Below are 22,207 nucleotides of genomic sequence, written 5' to 3' on the forward strand. Positions count from 1 at the left end.
CAGACTCTGGGTCCATCCACCTCACTACAAATAACTCAGTTTCGTTTCTTTTTATGACTGAGTAATATTCCGTTGTATATATGTGCCACATCTTCTTTATCCATTCATCTGTCGATGGACACTTAGGTTGCTTCCATCTGGCTATTGTAAATAGAGCTGCAATGAACATTGTGGTGCATGACTTTTTGAATTATGTTTTGCTCAGGGTATATGCCCAGTAGTGGGTTTGCTGGGTCATATGGTAGTTCTATTTTTAGTTTTTTAAGGAACCTCCATACTGTTCTCCATAGTGGCTGTATCAATTTACATTCCCACCAGCAGTACAGGAGGGTTCCCTTTTCTCCAGACCCTCTCCAGCATTTATTGTTTGTGGATTTTTTGATGATGGCCATTCTGACCGGTGTGGTGTGTAGTTTTGATTTGCTCTTCTCTAATGATTAGTGATGTTGAGCATCCTTTCATGTGTTTGTTGGCAATCTGTATATCTTCTTTGGAGAAAAGTCTGTTTAGGTCTTCTGCCCATTTTTGGATTGAGTTGTTTGTTTTTTTGATATTGAGCTGCATGAGCTGCTTTTAAATTTTGGAGATTAATCCTTTGTCAGTTGCTTCATTTGCAAATATTTTCTCCCATTCTGAGGGTTGTCTTTTCATCTTGTTTATGGTTTCCTTTGCTGTGCAAAAGCTTTTAAGTTTCATTAGGTCCCATTTGTTTATTTTTGTTTTTATTTCCATTTCTCTAGGAGGTGGGTCAGAAAGGATCTTGCTGTGATTTATGTCATAGAGTGTTCTGCCTTTGTTTTCCTCTAAGAGTTTTATAGTGTCTGGCCTTATATTTAGGTCTTTAATCCATTTTGAGTTTATTTTTGTGTATGGTGTTAGGGAGTGTTCTAATTTCATTCTTTTACATGTAGCTGTCCAGTTTTCCCAGCACCACTTATTGAAGAGGCTGTCTTTTCTCCATTGTATATTCTTGCCTCCTTTATCAAAAATAAGGTGACCACATGTGCGTGGGTTTATCTCTGGGCTTTCTATCCTGTTCCATTGATCTATATTTCTGGTTTTGTGCCAGTACCATACTGTCTTGATTACTATAGCTTTGTAGTATAGTCTGAAGTCCGGGAGCCTGATTCATTTGACATTCTTATCCATAGAATTCTGCCCTGCATTCCTTCTAACTCCTGTAGCAGTTAAAATCTCTATTAGATATTTGGTATTTAGCATTGGGTGACTTTACATTGTAGTAGAGCTTTTTATATGATGACTCACCATCTCCTGACTGTGTAACTAGTTTGATATTAGGATCTGTTGTGTCTTATTTTAGAGTGTGTTCCCCACAGTCACTTGTGTAGAACAGCCTCAGTGGGAATGATGATCATTTCTACTTTATAAGGTTGTTCGAAGGGTTACATGTTAATAGTAATTATTGCTAACATTCATTGAGCACTTATCTGTGACAGGCACTGTTTTTAAGTGCTTTTAAGTGTTTTAAGTGCTTTTTATATGTTAAATAAGATCCATGCAAAGTGTTCATGTGCCATACATATATATTATTCTCACTGTTATTGAATAAAAGTTTGCTTTGTAGTAGGACGTTAAGCAGCTTTTATTAAAAGGCCTCTTATATCCTGAAGGAGTAGTTACCTGAAACGTAGTTGTTAATCCTAATGCCCCAACATTAGTAATAAGTGAGTTTTTTGTGTTTCAAGATGGTCCTGCCAGTACTGTTGGCAGCCATTTTTATCTGTGACCCCTTAGTTATAATATGCACATGAATTCTATTTGTTTGTAACTGTAGCTGTTGTTTATAGTTCTGCTTGACCACTTTACAAAATGCCCTATGACTGTTTAAAATGGTGACCACCGTTGTGAATTTTTGTCATAGTGATATTACTCATATATCTATGTTCTTGGTGCATTTTAGAACCTTTAAAACGTTATTTTGTCCCCTTTAAGGCTCTAACAATGTAGAGAGGGACAAAACCAGTAAGCGGATAGTATGAAAAACCTCTATATCTGCATATTCAAAACATATGTATATTGATCTATATATTTGATGCGTGAAAGGTTAGTGATATTTTAAGGCCACAGTTTTTTCTTAAAGGTCAAGATGCCTAGGTATAAGTGAATATTCACAGGGTTTTGAAAAGGATGGTTTTTTAATAACTGTAAGGTGGGAGGTTATTTTTAGGCCCAAGAAATGGCTTATTTTTAAAAAGAGGTGGGGGAGGAAGATGAGGTTTACTTATATCATTGTAGGCAGTGACTCCTGCAGTTGTAGCCAGACATACACGTTAACCTATTTGCTCAAAACGAGAAATACTGCCAATCTTAGTAGTTCCCTTTCAGTAAATATAAATTGAATCTGTATAGCAAGTAATAATTCTGATTATAGCCTTTTAATTTTGGTGTTGACTTTGTGCTTAGAAAAATGGCTTATACTTTTATTAAAAAGTCAAACAGTATAGAAAAACACAAATTATCCCAAATTCTACCATATAAATGTGACCTTTATTATTTACATGTCTATGCATCAAGATAGTATGTTGCCATGTCAGTCAAAGAAGGAAGAGATTTCAGATGGACAGTTGCTGCAGGGAAGGTAGGAAGAATGCAAACTAAAAGAGGCTGTAGCTTTGTTAACTGGGACATCATCAGTGATTTCTATGATTGGAGTTTCTGAGGAGTTCTGGGAAGAGAAGGTCAGGTTACAAGGGGTCAGGTTGAAGCAGAGCCATGAATAGGTAAAGTCAGCAAGGTCACACTCTTAATTTTGCTATGGTTTTAATTTTTTTAAGATAGTTTGCTGGTATAAGAATGGGGACAGAGGACATGAAGAAAGGATTCCAACTAAAGGACATACAATGCAATGTTGATACAGTTGAGCCCTTGTAGGCACATTGCCTGGGAAGCCAACTATCTATAAGATACTGTTTATATGGAAAACACCTAAATAACTCTAGTTTCCAAACAACTGGTCTAAATGTGAACTTTTAGAAAATGAAATCTGCTCATATGTTTGGAGGTTGTCTATATTGAAAAAACTTGGCCGCAACATTTAATTTACTTTACTGAGTCTTCAGAAGTTTATATTGTATTAAAAATTCTTACAGGTTTTAATGCTGACACTGCAGAATGATCCTCCTTCTTTGGAAACTGGTGTTCAAGATAAAGAAATGCTGAAAAAGTATGGAAAATCATTTAGAAAAATGATTTCATTGTGCCTTCAAAAGGATCCAGAAAAAAGGTAAAATATGAGATAAAGCTTACTTTTCTCTTCATCTAATATATAAACCATTGGGGAAGGCTAAGAATCACATACATACATGCTGTACATACATACATGCACAGGGAATTCAAAGGAACTAAATACAAACATTAGGAAAAAAATGGACAGACCATTATACTAGATTGGAAATGAGTGAATTACTTTCTCCCTTCTTTTTAGTATACAGTGTATCCTAAATAGTTAACCTATTTCCTGGTTAATTTCTTATAATTATAAATTTCTATGTTACTGAAATGCCAAGTTAGTGGGAGGGCTTATTTTCAATTTGCATTTAAGAGTTGTAAGTAAAGCAGTATCTTAATGCTCTTTACAATTTTAATAACAAGAGAAATATACATAGCAAATATTATATTTAATGTCAAATAGTCATACTTATTTCCTTACTGTAAAGATATTTTAGTTAAGTGGATCAAAAAGTCAAAGAGCTTATTGTTAACATTAGAAAGATTGGGTGGCATGTAAGTAAAGAAACATGATCATCTAATGTGTGTATCTTTATGAATTAAACAGAAGCATAGAATGTTGAAGATCATTGAATACAATCTTGTATCTTTGAGGTCAACCAAAACTCCTGATTTCTAACCGTGGGCCCTGTTCCCACTCTATCTTACCTTTCTGTTTCACATGGTATATACATAGTCCACTCAGGTTCTTAGCACTAAGAGGTCTTTAATTTTGATTTTTCTGAAGCTCAACAAAAGTAAAAGATTTGAACTGACATCCTTGATCATGTCTTTAGTATATTTAATGGGCTTCAAAATTTACTGTTGGAAATATTGGAAAGGGTAAAAAAAACAGGCAGTAAAATTCAAACCTATGTTTTTAGAACTTTTTTTCTCTTTCTGAATAAATTGGTATAAAAAATAGGTAACGCTTTTGCTTCTGCCAAGTTAGTTGACTAAAATAACAGAATTCTCTTGTTACAAACACCCAGAAATGCTGGCTAAATCTATCAAACTTAAAAAACCAAATACAGAGATGAACTTGGAATAAAGGGATGTCTTCAGATGCCAGAATTAATAAGGAAGCCATAAATCCAAGAACTATCATAAACTAATTCTGTGGCTCCCCTCAGTAGGACACTATTCATTCCAATAACCTACTGGTTTGGATTTTTAACTTCCAAGTGGGGACTGGAAATGAGATACTGGGCCTACCCAATGGGGATTTTGAACTGAGATCTCTGCTTAAAGCTAGGACATTCAGAAGTCTGCATCCTGAGTAAAAGGAGAGAACAAAAAACAAAAAAAAAAATCTGTCCATCATCACAGAGACACAACAGAAATCTTTCCTGAATAATCCAGCCCTCTGACCTGAACATTCTGCAGGTTTACAGTCTGAATTTATACCCATATTATCCAGGAATCCACAGGATTAGAAAGTAAAACAGTTATTACTAAGCCAGTTTTATTTCTGGCAGAAGCAATTGGAAACTGCACTGTTAGAATACTTCCAAAACCCAGGTCCATGAGATTCTTTTTTTTTTTTTTTTTTTTTTTAATTTTATTTATTTTTGTCTGTGTTGGGTCTTTGTTGCTGTGTGCAGGCTTTCTCTAGTTGCGGCGAGCAGGGGCTACTCTTTGTTGCGATACATGGGCTTCTCATTGCGGTGGCTTCTCTTGTTGCAGAGCACAGGCTCTAGACGCATGGGCTTCAGTAGTTGCAGCACGCGGGCTTTGTAGTTGTGGCGCGCGGGCTCAGTAGTTTTGTCACACAGGCTTAGTTGCTGCGTGGCATGTGGGATCTTCCCGTACCAGGGATTGAACCTGTGTCCCCTGCATTGGCAGGCAGATTCTGAACCACTGCACCGCCAGGGAAGTCCCCCATGAAATTCTTGCACTGAAGAGATCACAATCCAAAATTACAAAACACACAGTATAACACTACGCTGTGAACTAGAAGCAACATTCGAAGAAATAACAGCTGAGAATTTTCTGAATTGATGAAATACCTTTATTTTCAGGCTAAGGAAATATCACCCCAGATTCCAAGCGGTATCCCTCTTTTCCCACTTGTACACATTGTCGTGAAACTACTGGACACAAAGGCAAAGAGAAGCTCTTAAATGCGACCTGAGAGAACAGATTACCTACTGAGGAATAGCAGGCAGATTGACAGCCACTTCCCCAAAAACAACAGTCAAGGCCAGAATATACTGGAACAGTGCTGAGAAAAAATAACTGTTAACCCAGAATTCTCCATCTAGTCAAACTATCATTCAACAGTAAGCATGAAATTAAGTTATTTTTCAGACAAAAATTGAGTTTTCCAGTCATGTTTTAATCACTTAAAGAACTCTCTAAAGTGTACTTTAGAAAGAAGGAAGTGAACCCAGAAGAAAGGAACGAATCATAAAAAACAGTGTTGTGCAAACTGTTGAACATATTGAAATTGTGACTGAATGAAAAAATAGGAATTGTAATGTCTACTTTCAGTTTGCATAGCACTTCCACACTGACTCTCTCTTTTAATCTTTATAAGAATCCTCTGAGGCCCTGGTTCTCAAGCTTGAGTGCATATTGGTATCACCTGGGGAGTTCTAAAAACTGCTGATACCCAGGTTTGCCCCCACAGATTCTGCTTTAAGTGTTAAGGGGAACAGCCTGGGCATCAGGATTTTTTTTTTTTTTTTTAAACAAGATAAGAGTTTATTTCTGTCTTGTGTAACAGTTCACATGTGGTATGATAACTCTGTTTCAGGAGGGCAATACAAAACCTAGGCTGCTTCTACCTTGTTGCTCTGACATAGCTAGAATATGACCCTCATGTCTTTAGTCCCAAGGATTTTTTTTTTAACTCCCAGATATTGTAATGCACAGCAGTGTTTTAGAACCACTGCTTTTAGGGACTTGGCCAGGTAATACTGAACCTTAGAGAAGTGATTTGCTCAGGATTACATGGTAGGTATGTGGCGTTAATCAGGTCCAATTTCTTAAGTGTAGTATTTATTATTTATTCTCAGTCATACTAGTTTGTGAAATGGACAACAATGCCTTTATGCAAATGAAGTAAGACTGTGCACAGTTGAGTTAAAAACTGAGTTTAGGGCTTCCCTGGTGGCTCAGTGGTTAAGAATCCGCCTGCCAATGCAGGGGACACGGGTTCGAGCCCTAGTCCAGGAAGATCCCACATGCCGTGGAGCAACTAAGCCCGTGCGCCACAACTACTGAGCCTGCGCTCCAGAGCCCACGAGCCACAACTACTGAGCCCATGCGCCGCATCTACCGAAGCCCACGCGCTCTAGAGCCCATGCTCTGCAACAAGAGAAGCCACCACGGTGAGAAGCCCACACACAGCAACGAAGAGTAGCCCCTGCTCGCCACAACTAGAGAAAGCCTGCACACAGCAACGAAGACCCAACACAGCCAAAAATAATAAATAAATAAAAATAAATTAATTTAAAAAAAAACTGAGTTTAGATTAAATTGAGGGACTATACGTTACTCTTAGAATCTTCAGTTTTTTAAAAGGAAATTGTGAAATTATTTTTTAAAAATATGTAGTTACCTAAGATGAAGGCTTGCAGGCAACCATGTGGCAAGAAGCACAGGGCTTGATTTGTGAGTTTAAATATATTTTTTTGCCTTGTTAAAGTAGATAAAGCCAACTTCTTGGGAAATAATATTCAATAGCAAATATATTGAAAGCCACTAAGAAATCATGCTTTTAAAATAAACACTTCACTAATGAATTTTTGAAAGAGCCTACAGTAATTATTATCAGAACACTTCTATTTGAGTTTTTAAATTCTGTTCAATGTCTTGTACTGAGTTTATCCTTTTTGGTTTTTAGTAGGTTAAGGACAGTGGAGTACACTGAGTTTTTATCTTGATGCTCAAGAAATCATTTTTGAAAATGAAAACCCACATTCCACTTGAATTTATAAAAACTTTCTTTTCTGGTTTTAGACCAACAGCAGCAGAACTGTTAAGGCACAAATTTTTCCAAAAAGCAAAGGTAGGACATTCTAACTTGATTTCATGTGTTCATATGATCCTCCTCAATTACCTAAATTAGGTTCACTGTTCAGATGTTGCATGAAGATGATTATTTTTGGAAGAATGATGGTAGATCAAATAATTGCTGAGGGCACTATTTATACAATCTTTGATATATAAGATAAATGTATTTTTCATATAAATTAAGTGTCAGGTAAAACTTACAACAGGAAAAATGAATATTAAACTTTACCATTATAAATAAAATCTGTGGAAAATTCTGTGAAATATACTGAACTCTCATTTCAGGGTTTACTACTGAATTAGTAAACATCTCATTTCCCAAAGATGTGGGATAAGTAGGATGTTACTGTAGTTGGGAAATGTGGGACCATGATCCCAAAGGACATATGTTAAAGCAAACTTTTCATAGATAATGGTTCTTACAGTACACTAAAGTTTTTTCTCAATTTATAAAGTCATGGTAGTAACATACTAAGGAGCTTCAGAAGCTTTTTTCAAACTTCTTTATAAAACAGTTACTATATCACATTTTAATTGTGGTGAATATTTCTGTGTCAGTTATTTTGTTCAATAAAAACTTCTTGTGAGAAGAAAATACTTATTTTTCCTCTCCAGAATAAAGAATTTCTTCAAGAAAAATTATTGCAGAGAGCACCAACCATTTCTGAAAGAGCTAGAAAGGTAAATGGGGATTTAACTCAGTTTTTCTGGGAAATTACTTAGAATAGATTTACTTTTACATTTTGAAAGTATATTTAACTAATACTATGTTAACAGTATGAGTATTACTCATTTTCTTTCAGTCTTTTCTTTAGCATTCTTTGATATATTCTTTTAGCAATAGTCTACTGTATGCCTTGGTATTACTCCACTATCAACTAGAATGAAAAGGTATGTTACATAATTAATGAATTAATTCTAAATTCTGTTAAATCACTGTTTGCAACTACCAGAGTAAGTTGTAAAGTTGTGAAGTTTCTTCACACCATACAAAAACAATGAAGACACCACTTCGCACCCACTACGATAACTATATCAAAAAAGACAAACAATAACAAGTGTTGCTAAAGATGTAGAGAAATTGGAACCCTTACACATTACTGATGGGAATGGAAAATGGTGTGGCTGCTTTTAAAAAGCAGTCTGGCAGTTTCACAAAAGGCTAAACAAAGTTGCCATATGACCCAGCAATTCCACTCCTAGTCATACCCAAGAGCATTGAAAACATGTACACATAAAAATATGTACATGGGTCCAATCGCTGTCAGCCGAGGGCTGGCGGAGAGACACGCCCACGGCTGGGAAGTTGGCTGAGAAGAAAAATCCACCATGGGTACTTCTGGGGATTCTCCATATTGATGGAAGAAAGTGTTCAGAGTACCAAGTGAATCCCATTGAAGCCACGTGAGGGAGACAGGAGAGGCTAAATATAGCCACATTAAAAACCATCAGCAATGTTGGAAACAGCTTCAAGCTTAATATCAACATCTATATCCTGAGCTGCTTCGGCTGACTGAATTTCTATTAAATAACAGTATCCTTTCTCTTGGCTGACTGGAAGAACTACATGTTTTAAGAAGAAAAGAGTTTAAAAAATTAAATAATTCAGTCTTATGTCCTTCCCCCTGACTAAAGTAGAAGCCACTTCCCCATTATTTCATGATTAATATGAAAAAGTACAGGAACAATGAGAGGAAGTTCATCTGTTTCCAGTAGTAACATTCTGGTTTCTGTTGGAATTCCATTGGCAACAGAAGGAAGCGGCATATACCACATGCCTGCCCTATTACAATACAAAAAGCTGTCAACTTCAAACTCTTTTGAAATGTTCGTAAAGTAGAAAAGATGATTGTGGCTTTCCTTCAGTATTATTTGGGTAACCTAGCCTTAAAATAGTGAACAAACATAAGTCCTTTATCCTTAAGGCAGGACCAAACCAAGATATTAGTGGCCTAGGTAAGCTAATAATTTGGCATACCTTCAAATGGATACTTTTCAGATATTCACTCAATAGTTGTTTGGGTGAGGAGTTGGGCATGGCAGGCCTTGAGAGAGAGTGGAAAGGGGGCTGGTGGGGCCTTTCAGTTTGCATACTCTATTCAGTATAACAAAGACATGCAACTGATCAGGCTAGATCTCCTTGGAAGGCAGTTTGGTGACCATCTGTAGATTTTCAAATTCGCCCTTCCCTACTCCAAGCTGTTTATCAAGGCATTAGTAACTGCAGCATTTATAACTGCACTGGTAGCTCCTTGAAAGGTTACTGCTTTATATTCTTTTCTCTACCTTGTTGCATTCCCAGTGATGCTTTCACACTCCTTATAGATCCAGCCTCCCTTCTATATCATGTACTGAGTGTTTGTTATGTGCCAGGCACCGTGCCAGATACTAGAAATATAAAAGTGATTAAGATACTTTCCATGCCCTTAAGGACACACCTTGGGTAGGGGAAAGATTTACAAACAAATAATACAATACCACAGTGATGAAGCCTATAGCAGTAAAATGGTTATTACTAGATATTACTGGTAAAATGCTATTAAATCCTTTCTTAAAATAGAAGGTATTTTGAATTTGCCTCTATCTCTGGAAATCTTATCTTGGGTAAGGACTGGAATAAAAAGAGAGTAATGTTTAAAAAAAAAAATGTACATGAATGTTCATAGAAGTATTATTCATAACTAAAAAGTGGAAACAACCTGAATGTCCATCTATTATAAATGGATATATAACATGTCATGCACCTATACAATGGAATATTATTCAGCAATAATAAGGAATAAAGTACTGATACATGCCATAACATGTATGTACCTTTAAAACATTATGCTAATTGAAAGACATATTCTATGATTCCATTTATGTGAAATATCCAGAATAGGCAAATGTATAGCGACAGAAAGTAGATTATTGGTTGCCTAGGACTTGAGCAGATTGTAGGGAAATGGGCAGTGACTGCTAATGGGTATGGGATGTTTTTTGGGGGGTGGAGGGAGTGATGAAAATGATCAAAATTTGATTGTGGAGATGGTTTCACAACTCTGAATATACTAAAAATCATTGGATTATAATACCTTAAATGGGTCAATTTTATGGTATATGAATTATATCTCTGTAAAGCTGTTACTTTTAAAAAAGAAGCATTTAGAGAATGGCACTACCACAATGGCTCTTGGAAATTGAAAACATTATAGAAGAAATGAAAAAAATTCTTTACAAAGATTTTAGGGTAAAGTTGAGGAAATTTCCCAGAAAACAGAGCCAAAAGGCCAAGAGATAGATAACAGAAAAGATGAGAACATTAGAAGATTATTTGAGAAGGCTCAACATTTGAGTTAAAAGAGTTCCAGAAAAGGAGAACTGAGAAAAACAGAAGAAAAGAAATTATTGAAAAACTAATTCAAGAAAAATTTTGTGAATTTCCAGATTGAAAGAGCCCAAGTACCCAGCACAGTGGATGAAAATAGACCAACAGTAAGGCACATTTACCATGGTAGCTCATAATACTGGAGATGAAAAGAAGATGTGTAGCTTTCCAGAGAAGGGGGACAGGGCATGGACAGGATCAAGGATCATAATGACCTCAGCAGCATCTCTGGAAGCCATATCACAATGCAGCACTATTTCAACATTATGAAAAAAAATGATTTCTAACCCAGATTTTTTTTTTTAACCAGGCAAACTGTAAGTGAAGTGTGGGAATAGAATCAAGTTATGTTCAGAAATGCCTGGCTTTAATAAATGCGCCATGTTGATAGTAGAGGAAATGCTTAAAGTAAGAACAGGGAAGTCATGTGATCTAGGAAGCATGGTCCTCTGGATGACAGTAGAGTGAGATCTAAAGTACCAGACCTGGTGTCAGTCTGGTGGAACAGATCAGGAGGCTCTGGTGAGAGGCTTCCTCAAGAAGATAATACTGATGAATACCTAATATATGTGAATATGGTGACAGGAGATTTACACAGCAGGGAGAGAATTGGGGGATGAATATGACAAGAAATAAGCAAATATTAACTCCAGGGAAAATTAAAAAGTTATACAGGAAAGAAAAGTAATTGTAATATATAATAAGGTTCAACTGTATAGTTTATATAATTGTGTTATATAAACACTGAATATTGATTTAATCAAAATTACAATGTATCTTGAAAAAAGAGTAGGGGATTGATAATAGGGTTAAATTCTCATTTTGCATAGCAGGAAGTTCAATAGATAGTTCCTAAAACTAGAAAATCAAGGGGTAATAATAAGAACAGGTTACTCAGAGAGATAAATATAAATTCCAAAAGAATAAGCTAACATGAATTGAAAGTGGTTGCCTGTGAGGAAGAAGATGAAAGTTAGGGGACTGCTCTTTTTCTTAACAACACTTGCATAGCTGTAGTACTTTTGAAACTATGGAGGTATAATTGTGATTTTAAACATTAAAATTGAAAAAAAAAGAGCAGCATCTTCTTTATCTTGGGTTTATTTATTTGAGGGCTTAAACTCCCCCCCACCTTTTTTTCAGTGTCTCAAGATACGAAACCATTAATCAGATTTGACCTGTGACTTCACATAAGAAGGATTTGGATGATGTGCAGGCTCAGAGTACGAAGTACAGGGAGAGTCAGTGGTTGTGAGTAAAGACAAATAGTGGAGATTATGAAGAGAAAGCAAGTGAAGGATGGAGGATGTGAGTTTATATAGGAAAACTTCTTTATTGGGAAAATTATTATCTGCTTACAGCGTTGAAGTAATAGAAGGAGGGAGAATATGGCTGACTTTTCTATATAGTAAGTGTCGAACACTACCATAGTCCACGTCTCTCTTCCTAATGAGCAGGTTCGGAGAGTACCAGGTTCCAGTGGCCGTCTTCATAAGACAGAAGATGGTGGCTGGGAGTGGAGTGATGATGAATTTGATGAAGAAAGTGAGGAAGGGAAAGCAGCAATTTCACAACTCAGGGTAAGTTTTGTTAAGCTATATGCTTTAGCTAGAGTTCTATCTTTTTGTCTGAAGCCTCTGAGATAATACTATATTCTGTGGTTCTGTTCAGTTTAACCAGCTAAAATATAAAAAATACAGACAGAATTTTCTTGAACAACTTATTAACAACAGGAGCCCAAGTTATTCTACATGGAAAAGGGGACTGGCATATCTGTTTTACTGTGATGATATTTCGGGTATATAAAAATGACCTAAATCGAGAAATGAAAACTATGGTGTCTGAGATGAAAACACACTGGATTAGATTAATGGCTGATTAACACTGCAGAAGAAAAGATTAGTGAATTTGAAAGCCTAACAATTGAAACTTTGTCCCTAAAGCCTGTTAACTTTCTACCTGAAGAGGAACAGTGCACCTCTTCTTCAATTGGTATATCCTGGATTGTGTGTGTGAGTGTGTTAGTTTTTGCTAGAAGTGGACACCAAGACATGAAGTGAGCAAATACTATTTGAAAAATGGTGCTGATAGACTTGCTCAGTGCAGGGTTGCCACAAACCTTCAATTTGTAAAAAATGCAATATCTGCAAAGCATAATAAAGCCTAGTGCAATAAAATGAGGTGGGCCTGTATCTTAAAGAATTTGTTCCAACATTTTCTTGTTTGCATTGTTTACAGTATTAAATCTGCTTGTATACTTATCTTTTCATTTATAAGTCACATTTCTTTTTACTCTGGATGCTTTTAAGACTTTTTTCTTTATGAATGGTTTTGAGCAATTTGATATCGTATGCCTAGGTGTATCTTTTTTTTTTTCATGTTTCATGTTTAGGGTTTATTGAGCTTCTTGGATCTTTGGGTTTATAATTTTTTAATCAAGTTTGGAAAGTTTTCAGCCATTACATTTTCTTTTTTTAAATATTTATTTATTTATTTATTTATTTATTTGGCTGCACTGTGTCTTAGTTGTGGCACGTGGGATCTTCATTGCCACATGTGGGATCTAGTTCCCTGACCAGGGATCGAACCTGGGCCCCCTGCATTGGGAGTGTGGAGTCTTAACCACTAGACCACCAGGGAAGTCCCTCAGCTATTACATTTTCGAATGCTTTTTCTGTCCTTCCACCTTGGAGAGTCCAATAACATGTATATTAGGCTGCTTAAAGTCGTCTGACTGCTCACTGATCGTCTTTTCATTTTTAAAAAATTCTTTTTCCCTCAGTTTCATTTTGCATAGTTTCTAGTGCTAGCCTGTTCATTAGTCTTTCTTCTGCAGTGTTAATCTGCTGCTAATCCCATCCAGTCTCCTTTCCATCTCATACATAATACGAGAATTTTGATTTGGTGTTTGATTTGGTTGTTAGGTTCTAGAAGTTTGATTTGGTGTTTGTTTTTGCATCTTCAGTGTCTCTACTTAGCTTTTTGAAGATATGAATATATAATAATTATTTTAATGTCCTTCTCTGCTAATTCTAACATCCAAGTCAGTTTTGGGGTAGTTTTCTCTTCACTGTGGCTTGAAAAGTGTTTTTGGGAGTTGAGTAGATAGAGGTAAGAGATCAAGGCAGATAAAATTTGATAAGGTAGAGTACCAAGGAGGAGAGAACTACCCAGAGAAAGAAGCTTAGAGCTTCCCTTTTGAGTATTCAGCAGCATACTTATCAATGACTATATGTGAGAAAACTACCCATGTGGAGAAAGTGCCCAGCACTCACACAGCCAGGAGTAGCAGTTAGACTGGAGAAACTTATAATTCACAGGGCATTTGGTAGAGTGCTCAGTAATGGGGTATAATATGTTGCCCTAGACTGAACACTGCTCCAGACCCAACTAACAACTCATCAAAGCAGGATCCAAAAGGATTAAACTATTTCCAAGTAACTTTACTGTATTCCAAAACAAAGCTCAAGAAGATTTATAGAAATTATCAGCATGCAACAAGGTAAAATTCACAGTTTCTGGCATCTAATCGAAGATTACAAGAGTAAGCATACCTTATGCCCAGGTCGTGGTTTCTAACGTCATTCCCTACTAAAGAACAAAGGCTCTCAAAGGAGAAATGGCTGATTCCAGGGCTTACACAGGGAAAATGCAAGATAAATCTGGAATATCTTCTTTTGACAGAAAGATTTTTTATTTTAAAAAAGTCATAATAATATGAGCCAGGTTGAAGGAGCTCCCACTGGCCAAATTAGGGAGAATTTAACCATCAAAATCATTAAGTGTAGTAATAAATTATAAATCATTTAAAAAATAGGAATCTATAGGCCCATACGAATAATAAATAGATATATAAATACATGGGGGGGGGGATGGTTTTTCATTACGGTAAACTGCCAGTGCTGACTGGTAAATGTAGGAGTGGATGGGGAAGTTCATCATTTTACAGCCATCATAAAATAATCATAAATGTTAGATCAGACAAGGATCATCAATAGGTGCTAAATATATGGGAAAATTTTGATGAACAGGATATTTACATGGTCTTAAAGTTTCTCTCCATAGATGGCCTATTATTTGCAAGAAAAAAATACTGCATACCTGAGGAATTAGAAAATGCCTTGACTCGATGATTAAAATTAACATCACTAATGAGGGGCAGAGGAACATGTGATTCCCTAAGATATGATACTATAAGAAGGATACATCACTCTGTAGAATTCATTTAAGTCTGAATCATGAGGAAACATCAGACAAACCACAAATTAGGAGCATTCTATTCAAATAGAGTGTGTAGTAGGCAGGGGGGAATGATTATGTGTAGGAGGTCACTGGAAAAGTTGGATTATGGAGAGTAAATTAAAGTATTTTTAAATTTACTGAAGTTGATTGCTTTAGTAGTGTGACGTTATGTAAGAGAATATCCCTATTCTTAAGTACACAGTGGGGACTTCCCTGGTGGTCCAGTGGTTAAGACTCTGCACTCCCAATGCAGGGGGCCCAGGTTCAATCCTGGTCAGGGAACTAGATCCCGCATGCCACAACTAAAGTTCCTGCGTGCCTCAACTAAAAGATCCCGCACACTGCAACAAAGATCCCGCACACGGCAATGAAGATCCCGAGTGCCTCAACTAAGACCCGGCGCAGCCAAATAAATAAATATTAAAAAAAAGAAGAAGAAGAAGAAATACACAGTGACTATTCAGTTGTAAAGAACTATGATTATATGCAACTTATTCTCAAATGGTACAGGATTGATTAAATATATATATTTAAAAAGAGAGAAAGTGAACACTAAATAATAAAACACATGAGGAAAAAGGTTAGTAATGGATGAATCTGGGTAAAGGTTATAGCAGTGTTCTTTGTATTATTCTAACAACTTTCTGTAAGTTTGAAATTATTTCCAAACAAAGTTTTTTTTAAGGTTTTGGGTTGGCTGTATACTTGCTGTAACCCATTAGCTATTGCCTGTACCTTGATTCTCCTTAATAAAATGGTAATGAAAATTTTAAAAACCTAAACTGACCTTATAAGAAGTCTAAATTCACACTTGGTAGAATTTACCATAAATTGACGTTTGTTTAGAGATATGTTGTTGTTTCATGTATTCTCCAGTGCCTGTATCCAGAATTACTACTAACTTATGATTTACTGAATCAATTTAGCTTTAGATTTTCATGTGGTATATTGTAATTAGTGTTTCAATTTTGGCTCAAGAGTTTTCTTCATTAAAGCCTATAATCAGAATTACTCTGCTTTAAGAATGTGTTGGATAATTAGCTTGAATGTTTACATTTGGTTTGAGATATTATGCACATAATATGTTCATGATTAGTAGAAAGAATTGAACTTTGAAGAATGTGACCTCCCTACTAACTGATAACTCAGTCCCATTATGTTTGCTTATAAATCTCAAGTTCTAGACTTAAAATACCATAAGTATATTGATGCGTTACAGGCTACCTGGACAAAGAATACAGTAGTATCATGACAGTTTTCTTTTTCCAGAAAACTCTCACTAGAGTTACCGATGAGTTAATTATGGATCAGAATGAAATGGAGTTGACTTGCATTTCAACATTCCGTGCAGTTTGGAACTGACTACAAGTAACCTGAGTTTTCAGTTAACAAGCCTCCTTTTTTTGTATTTCTTTTAGTCTCCCAGAGTGAAAGACTCATTAACAAATTCTGAGGTAAGTAGTTGTGATTATTGAATCATTAAAGTATATGTGCTTTTGTTTTGTTTTAATGTTTTAATGTTAAGCACACTTTTTGGTATGTGCCTAAATGGGAATGGGAACTTATACCAGTCGAATTTTATTAGAGCTGTCGATTCTGAGTTTGAATGGATCTTTTCAGTAAATGGTGCCATTGCACTCATTTTAAAAGTGGGCCTAAGAACCCAGAATGTTCTTTTTTGCTTGCTTGACTTTATGAACTGCTATTTTTATCTTGGGCTGCTTAAAGTGGAAATTAGTCTTTTTGCATTAGTCTGTCCAGGAATTTGTCATATGCTGCCTTTGCTTTTTGGACTTTTTTCCTCAGCCTCTTGTCAAATAGATTCTGATGTCTATAGTTACTGCCTCAGTGTGATAGGGAATCCTACTAAACAGACTCCTGTTAGGCTGGCCTGCCTTATGCTCCTTACCTAAAGAAAATAATCATCTCATGAGTATTCAATATTTGGTTTAATGGCACACATGTCTTGCTCTTAATCCAATTTGTTCTTGCCACATGCTTAAAAGTAACTATTTTTTCCACTTCATTTGTATATATAGTATACAGTTATGTACAGGATTATGTTTAAGACTGAAAATACTGTACCTCAGCTTATTACAGGCTAGTATCTGACAACTTGAATTAGAACTGCTATTCACTAAGATTTCTGGCTCTTCTTCTTGGTATGCGATAGAATTGCATTTTTCTGCCCCTTGAAGTTACTCATGGCCGTGGCAATTACTTTTGGCCAATAAAATGTGAGCAGAAGGAAGAGCCACATTGTGATTCTCTGGGTTCCCTTGCTCCTGCCATCATGAACTGCATCCCTGCTGCAAATTTAGGTACCAAATATATCCTCTGCTGGCCACAGATGGACTTGAAGTGTGTGCAAGAAATAACTTTATCACCTCACACCTGTCAGAATGGCTATTATCAAAAAGACAACAAGTGTTGGTGAGGATATAGAGGAAAGAGAAGCCTCGTGCACTGTTGGTGGGAATGTAAATTGGTGCAGCCATTATGGAAAACAGTTTCTCAAAAAATTAAAAATACAATTATATATCCCGCAATTCGACTTCTGGGTATTTCCCCAAAAACACTAATTCAGAAAGATATATGCACCCCTGTGTTCATTGCAGCATTATTTACAGTAGCTAAGATATGGAAGCAACCTAAGTATCCATCAGTAGATGAATGGATAAAGAATATATGATATATATGTATATATACACAATGAAATATTACTCAGTCAGGGACTTCCCTGATGGTCCAGTGGCCGGGTCTCTGCACTCCCAATACAGGGGGCCCAGGTTCGATCCCTGGTTGGGGAACTAAGATCCCACATACCGCAACCAAGAGTTCACATGCCACAACTGAGGATCACACATGCCACAACTAAGACCCAGGGCAGCCAAATAAATAAATAAAATTTTTTTTTAAAAAAAGAAAGAAGTATTAGTCAAAGAAGGAATGAAATCTTGCCATTTGCAACAACATGGATGGACCTTGAGGGTATTATGCTAAGTGAAATAAGTCAGAGAAAGACAAATACCATATGATGTCACTTATATGTGGAATCTGAAAAACAACAAATGAACAAACATAAAACAGAAACAGTCTCATAGATACAGAGAACAAACTGGTGGTTGCCAAAGGGGAGGGGCGTGAGGGGAATTGTGAAATAGGTGGGGGAGATTAAGAGGTACAAACTTCCAGTTATAAAATAAATAAGTCATGGGGATATGATGTACAGCATAGGGAATACAATCAATAATATTGTAATAACCTTGTATGTGACAGATGGTAACTAGATTTATTGTAGTGATCATTTTTTAATATATAAAAATACCAATTGCTATGTTGTACACCTGAAGCTAATATAATATTGTAAGTCAATGAATGATACTTCGTTTTTTAAAAAAGGAAAAAAATTCTAGAACAAGCAAAATTTTTTCAAAAAAGTAATAACTTTTGTTCTTGTAATTTACTGAGAATTTAAGATTATTTGTTACGCTCTAACTTAACCTATCTTGACTAATTCCTAGTTTCTCAAAAATTGAATGGAAGGGTATTTTACATATTACCCAGAGTTACTCTTTTTTTTTTTTTTTTTTTTTCAGAGTTACTCTTTTTAGTCTCCTCCTTGTTCCTTTGCCTCAATAGCCTCTCCACATGAACTTGTACATGCTTATAGTCATAGTCTCATGCTCATAACTTTGTTGTTGTTTTTTAAATTATGATAAAATACACATAACATAAAATTAACCATCTTAACCATTTTTAGTGTGCAGTTCACTGACATTAAGTACATTCACACTGTTGTGCAACCATCCCCACCATCCATCTCCAGAGTTCTTTTCATCTTGCAAAACCAGCTCTGTACCCATTAAGCAATAACTCCCTATTCTCTCCTACCCCCAGCTCCTAGCAACATCCATTCTATTTTCTGTCTCTGAATTTGACTACTCTAGGTACCTCATAAAAGTGGAATCATACAATATTTGTCCTTTTCTGACTTGTGTGTTTCACTTACATAATGCCCTCAAGGTTCATCTGTGTAACATGTATCAGAATTTCCTCTTTCCTTCCCTTTTAAGGCTGGATAATATTCCATATTTGTGTGTGTGTGTGAACCACATTTGTTTAACCATTTATCTGTCAATGGACATTTGGGTTTCTTCTACTTTTTGGCTATTGTGAATAATGCTGCTATGAACATGGCCACACAAATAACTGTTTGAGTCCCTGCTTTCAATTCTTTTGGGTCTATACCCAGAAGGGAATTGTTGGATTATATAGTAATTCTATTTTTAATTTTTTGAGGAACTATCATACTGTTTTCCATAACAGCTGTACTATTTTACATTCCCACCTGCAATGCACAAGGTTCCAATCTCTTCACATCCTCTCATTACTTTGTTTTGTATAACCTTTCTGTCTTGATTATAGGTATACATATATGTGCATGCAATTTGGAAGCTAACTGTCTTTTTGAAATAGTGCTAATAGTTTTAAGCATTTTCAAAACTAATCTTAAAGTTCTGTTTTTCTATCAAAAACTGGAACCAGTGACTAACTTTTGGTTTCCTTTATGTGAAGCTAAGTAAACACAAAATTTTTCTTCCTTGTCTCCTTGTTTTGCTTATATGATAACAGCTATTAGACCTCTCATTGCCCTTCTAATTTTTTTCCTCTTTTAACTCTAAATTTTGGCCATTACATTGATATTGTTTTCCCCATTACCTTATAATTTTGAGTATGTTTAACTTGATTTTGTACTCAACATCAGTCTTTCTTCCCCATTACATAACTAAAATTTGTAAAATTTTCAAACATGCAAAATAATGTTTAATGTCTATGTTATATGTTAATGTTTAATGTCTATGTTATAAAGCTGCACATCCATTTTGAAAAGCATTGCAGATATGTTAAGGAACCATTGGTTGATTTTCTTTCTTTATAAGGAATGGAAGGTCCCCAACATAGAAAAATGTCATTTTTATAATTTCATACTATATACTAAATCTGCATTTTGTAGGTGCTATTTTGCTGGTCAAAGGGGATAGAATAGATAGATGTATTTAAAAATAGGACACAAAGAACTACTATTCTGAAGAAGGAAAAAAAAGTGGACTACTGATATTTGTTACAACATGACTGACTCAAAAACTAAGTTAAAGAAGCCAGACACAAAAAGAGTGCATATTGTAAAATGTGGTTTACATGAAATGTCCACAAAAGGCAAATTGATAGAGGCAGAAAGTAGATCAGTGGTTGCCTAGGGCTGGGTGAGGGAGCAGGAGTTAACTGTGAATGGGCACGGGAAAAGTTGATGGAAGTGTTCTAAAACCAGATTGTAGGGATGTTACAGAAGTATAAATTCTCTAAAAATCACTTGAGTTGTAGGCCGCCGCCGCCTTCGCCACGGAGCCATGCGGAGACGAGCTCACGAGCTAACCTGAGCCAGTGGCCGAGCCAGCCGGCGGGCGTCCCAGAGGTGGCGGCGCAGGGAGGGGCCCAACGCACGCACTTGGCCCTGGCGGCCGCCATGGCGGACAGCGGCCCCGCAGGGGGTGCGGCGTTGGCGGCTCGGGACCCTGGACCGGGGAGTGGTGGCCCAGGGCCCCGCATCTACTTTCAGAACCCCCCTGGGGCTGCAGGCGAGGGCCCAGGCGGTGCGGACGACGAGGGCCCAGTGAGGTGCCAAGGGAAGGTCACGGTCAAGTAGGACCGCGAGGAGCTACGGAGGCGCCTCAACCTGGAGGAGTGGATCCTGGAGCAGCTCACTCACCTCCACGACTGCCAGGAAGAAGAGATCCCAGAACTGGAGATTGACGTGGATGAACTCCTGGACATTGAGAGTGCTGATACCCGAGCTGCCAGGGTCACGGAGCTGCTGGTTGACTGTCACAAACCCACTGAGGCCTCCGTCTCTGGCCTGCGGGACAAGATGCGAGGCACGCAGAAGCTGAGCACAGCCCAGAAGAAGTAAGGGTCCTCGACCCAGGTGAACGGTGGCTCCCACAGGACAAACGCTGCCCCCCCACAAGCTGGTAACAACAATACCAGTGAATTTCATGGGACGTAAATTACACCTCAAAATTTCTTAAAAACAAAAAAGCGGGACTTCCCTGGTGGTACAGTGGTTAAGAATCCGCCTGCCAATGCAGGGGACGCGGATTCGAGACCTGGTCGGGAAGATCCCACATGCCGCAGAGCAGCTAAGCCCGTGCGCCACAACTACTGACCCTGCGCTCTAGAGCTGGCGAGCCACAACTACTGAGCCCACATGCCGCAACTGCTGAAGCCCGCGCGCCTAAAGCCCTGTGCTCCGCAACAAGAGAAGCCACCACAATGAGAAGCCCGCGCACCGCAACAAAGAGTAGCCCCCCGCTCACTGCAACCAGAGAAAGCCCACACGCAGCAACAAAGACCCAACGCAGCCAAAACTAAATAAATAGATTAATTAATTAATTAACTGAAAAAGCATAGAAATATTTGACTTCCATTTGAAATAGGTGTCTTGGGGATGTAGAGATGGGCTGGTTCACTACACAAGGACTACTTTAAAAAGTCTCTCTGCGGCACTGCTTGCCTGTCAGCAGGCCCGCCTCCCTTTCCTCTCAGCTTAAGCAGCACTGTGTGTGTGTTTTTGTTACAGCTGTTTTCAACAACTGATCCTGTGGGTACTTTACTCCAAGTTCCAGAACAGATTTCTGCTCATCTACCTCAGCCAGCTGGGCAGATGACTGCACAGCCAACTCAAGTCTCCCTGCCGCCCCCCGCGGAGCCTCAGGTACAGCAGGGATGTGCTTTCTTTCGTGGTCAGCCTTCCGGGTGGAGGAAGAGGGCGGAGGCTAACGTGGACCGCCGCCTGGTGCCATGAGGGTGATGTCCTGGTAGATTTTGAAACAAGTTAGAAATCTGTTTTCACGGTTTTAAATGTATGCAGATAAGAGAGTTTAACAAAGATCACACAGGTTTCATTAAGCAACGAAATAAGTTAATGATGGAAATATTTTAAACAGCAAAAGTTGTGGGAGGGCGGTGGTAATTTCTTGTCAGCTTTTTTTCTCCTCACGCGAAGGCGAGGGGTTCTGCCCACTGAGGCGGCTCAATGCCCCCGCGGCTCCTGCACTCAGGAGGGACGGCGCTGGGGGGTCTGGTGCCCCACGGCTCCTGCTCCCGCTCCCTGTCCCTCTCCCTCACCCTCTCGGATTGCTGGGGAAGGCTGTCTCACCCAGGGTGCATCGTCCCCCATCCCCCGTCCCCGCTTGGGCGGCAGCAGGGTGTGGGACGGGTAAGCGTAGGAACGTTGGCGGTCCGGCAAAGCCTGTGCTGCCTCAGCTTGTCTGAAAAGTGTGACAACCC

At 37.7% G+C, this 22,207-nt stretch overlaps 1 protein-coding gene and 1 pseudogene across 2 annotated transcripts in view; both read left to right on the top strand.

Moving 5' to 3' along the window:
- Positions 1-22,207, top strand: part of OXSR1 (oxidative stress responsive kinase 1) — a 96,690-nt gene that overhangs the window by 64,943 nt on the left and 9,540 nt on the right. Inside the window, exons 8-13 of the mRNA XM_082412908.1 lie at positions 3,111-3,244; positions 7,195-7,243; positions 7,864-7,929; positions 12,073-12,195; positions 16,276-16,311; positions 21,498-21,632. Coding sequence (XP_082269034.1) covers positions 3,111-3,244; positions 7,195-7,243; positions 7,864-7,929; positions 12,073-12,195; positions 16,276-16,311; positions 21,498-21,632 — 543 coding nt within the window. The remainder of the gene's footprint in view (positions 1-3,110; positions 3,245-7,194; positions 7,244-7,863; positions 7,930-12,072; positions 12,196-16,275; positions 16,312-21,497; positions 21,633-22,207) is intronic.
- LOC309637777 (protein phosphatase 1 regulatory subunit 14B pseudogene) lies at positions 18,460-21,489 on the top strand (annotated as a pseudogene). Its single transcript has one exon. The product of its transcript is annotated as a protein phosphatase 1 regulatory subunit 14B pseudogene (transcript).

This window comes from Balaenoptera physalus, assembly GCF_965194825.1.
Source record: "Balaenoptera physalus genome assembly, chromosome: 11".
Classification (NCBI taxonomy): Eukaryota; Metazoa; Chordata; class Mammalia; order Artiodactyla; family Balaenopteridae; genus Balaenoptera; species Balaenoptera physalus.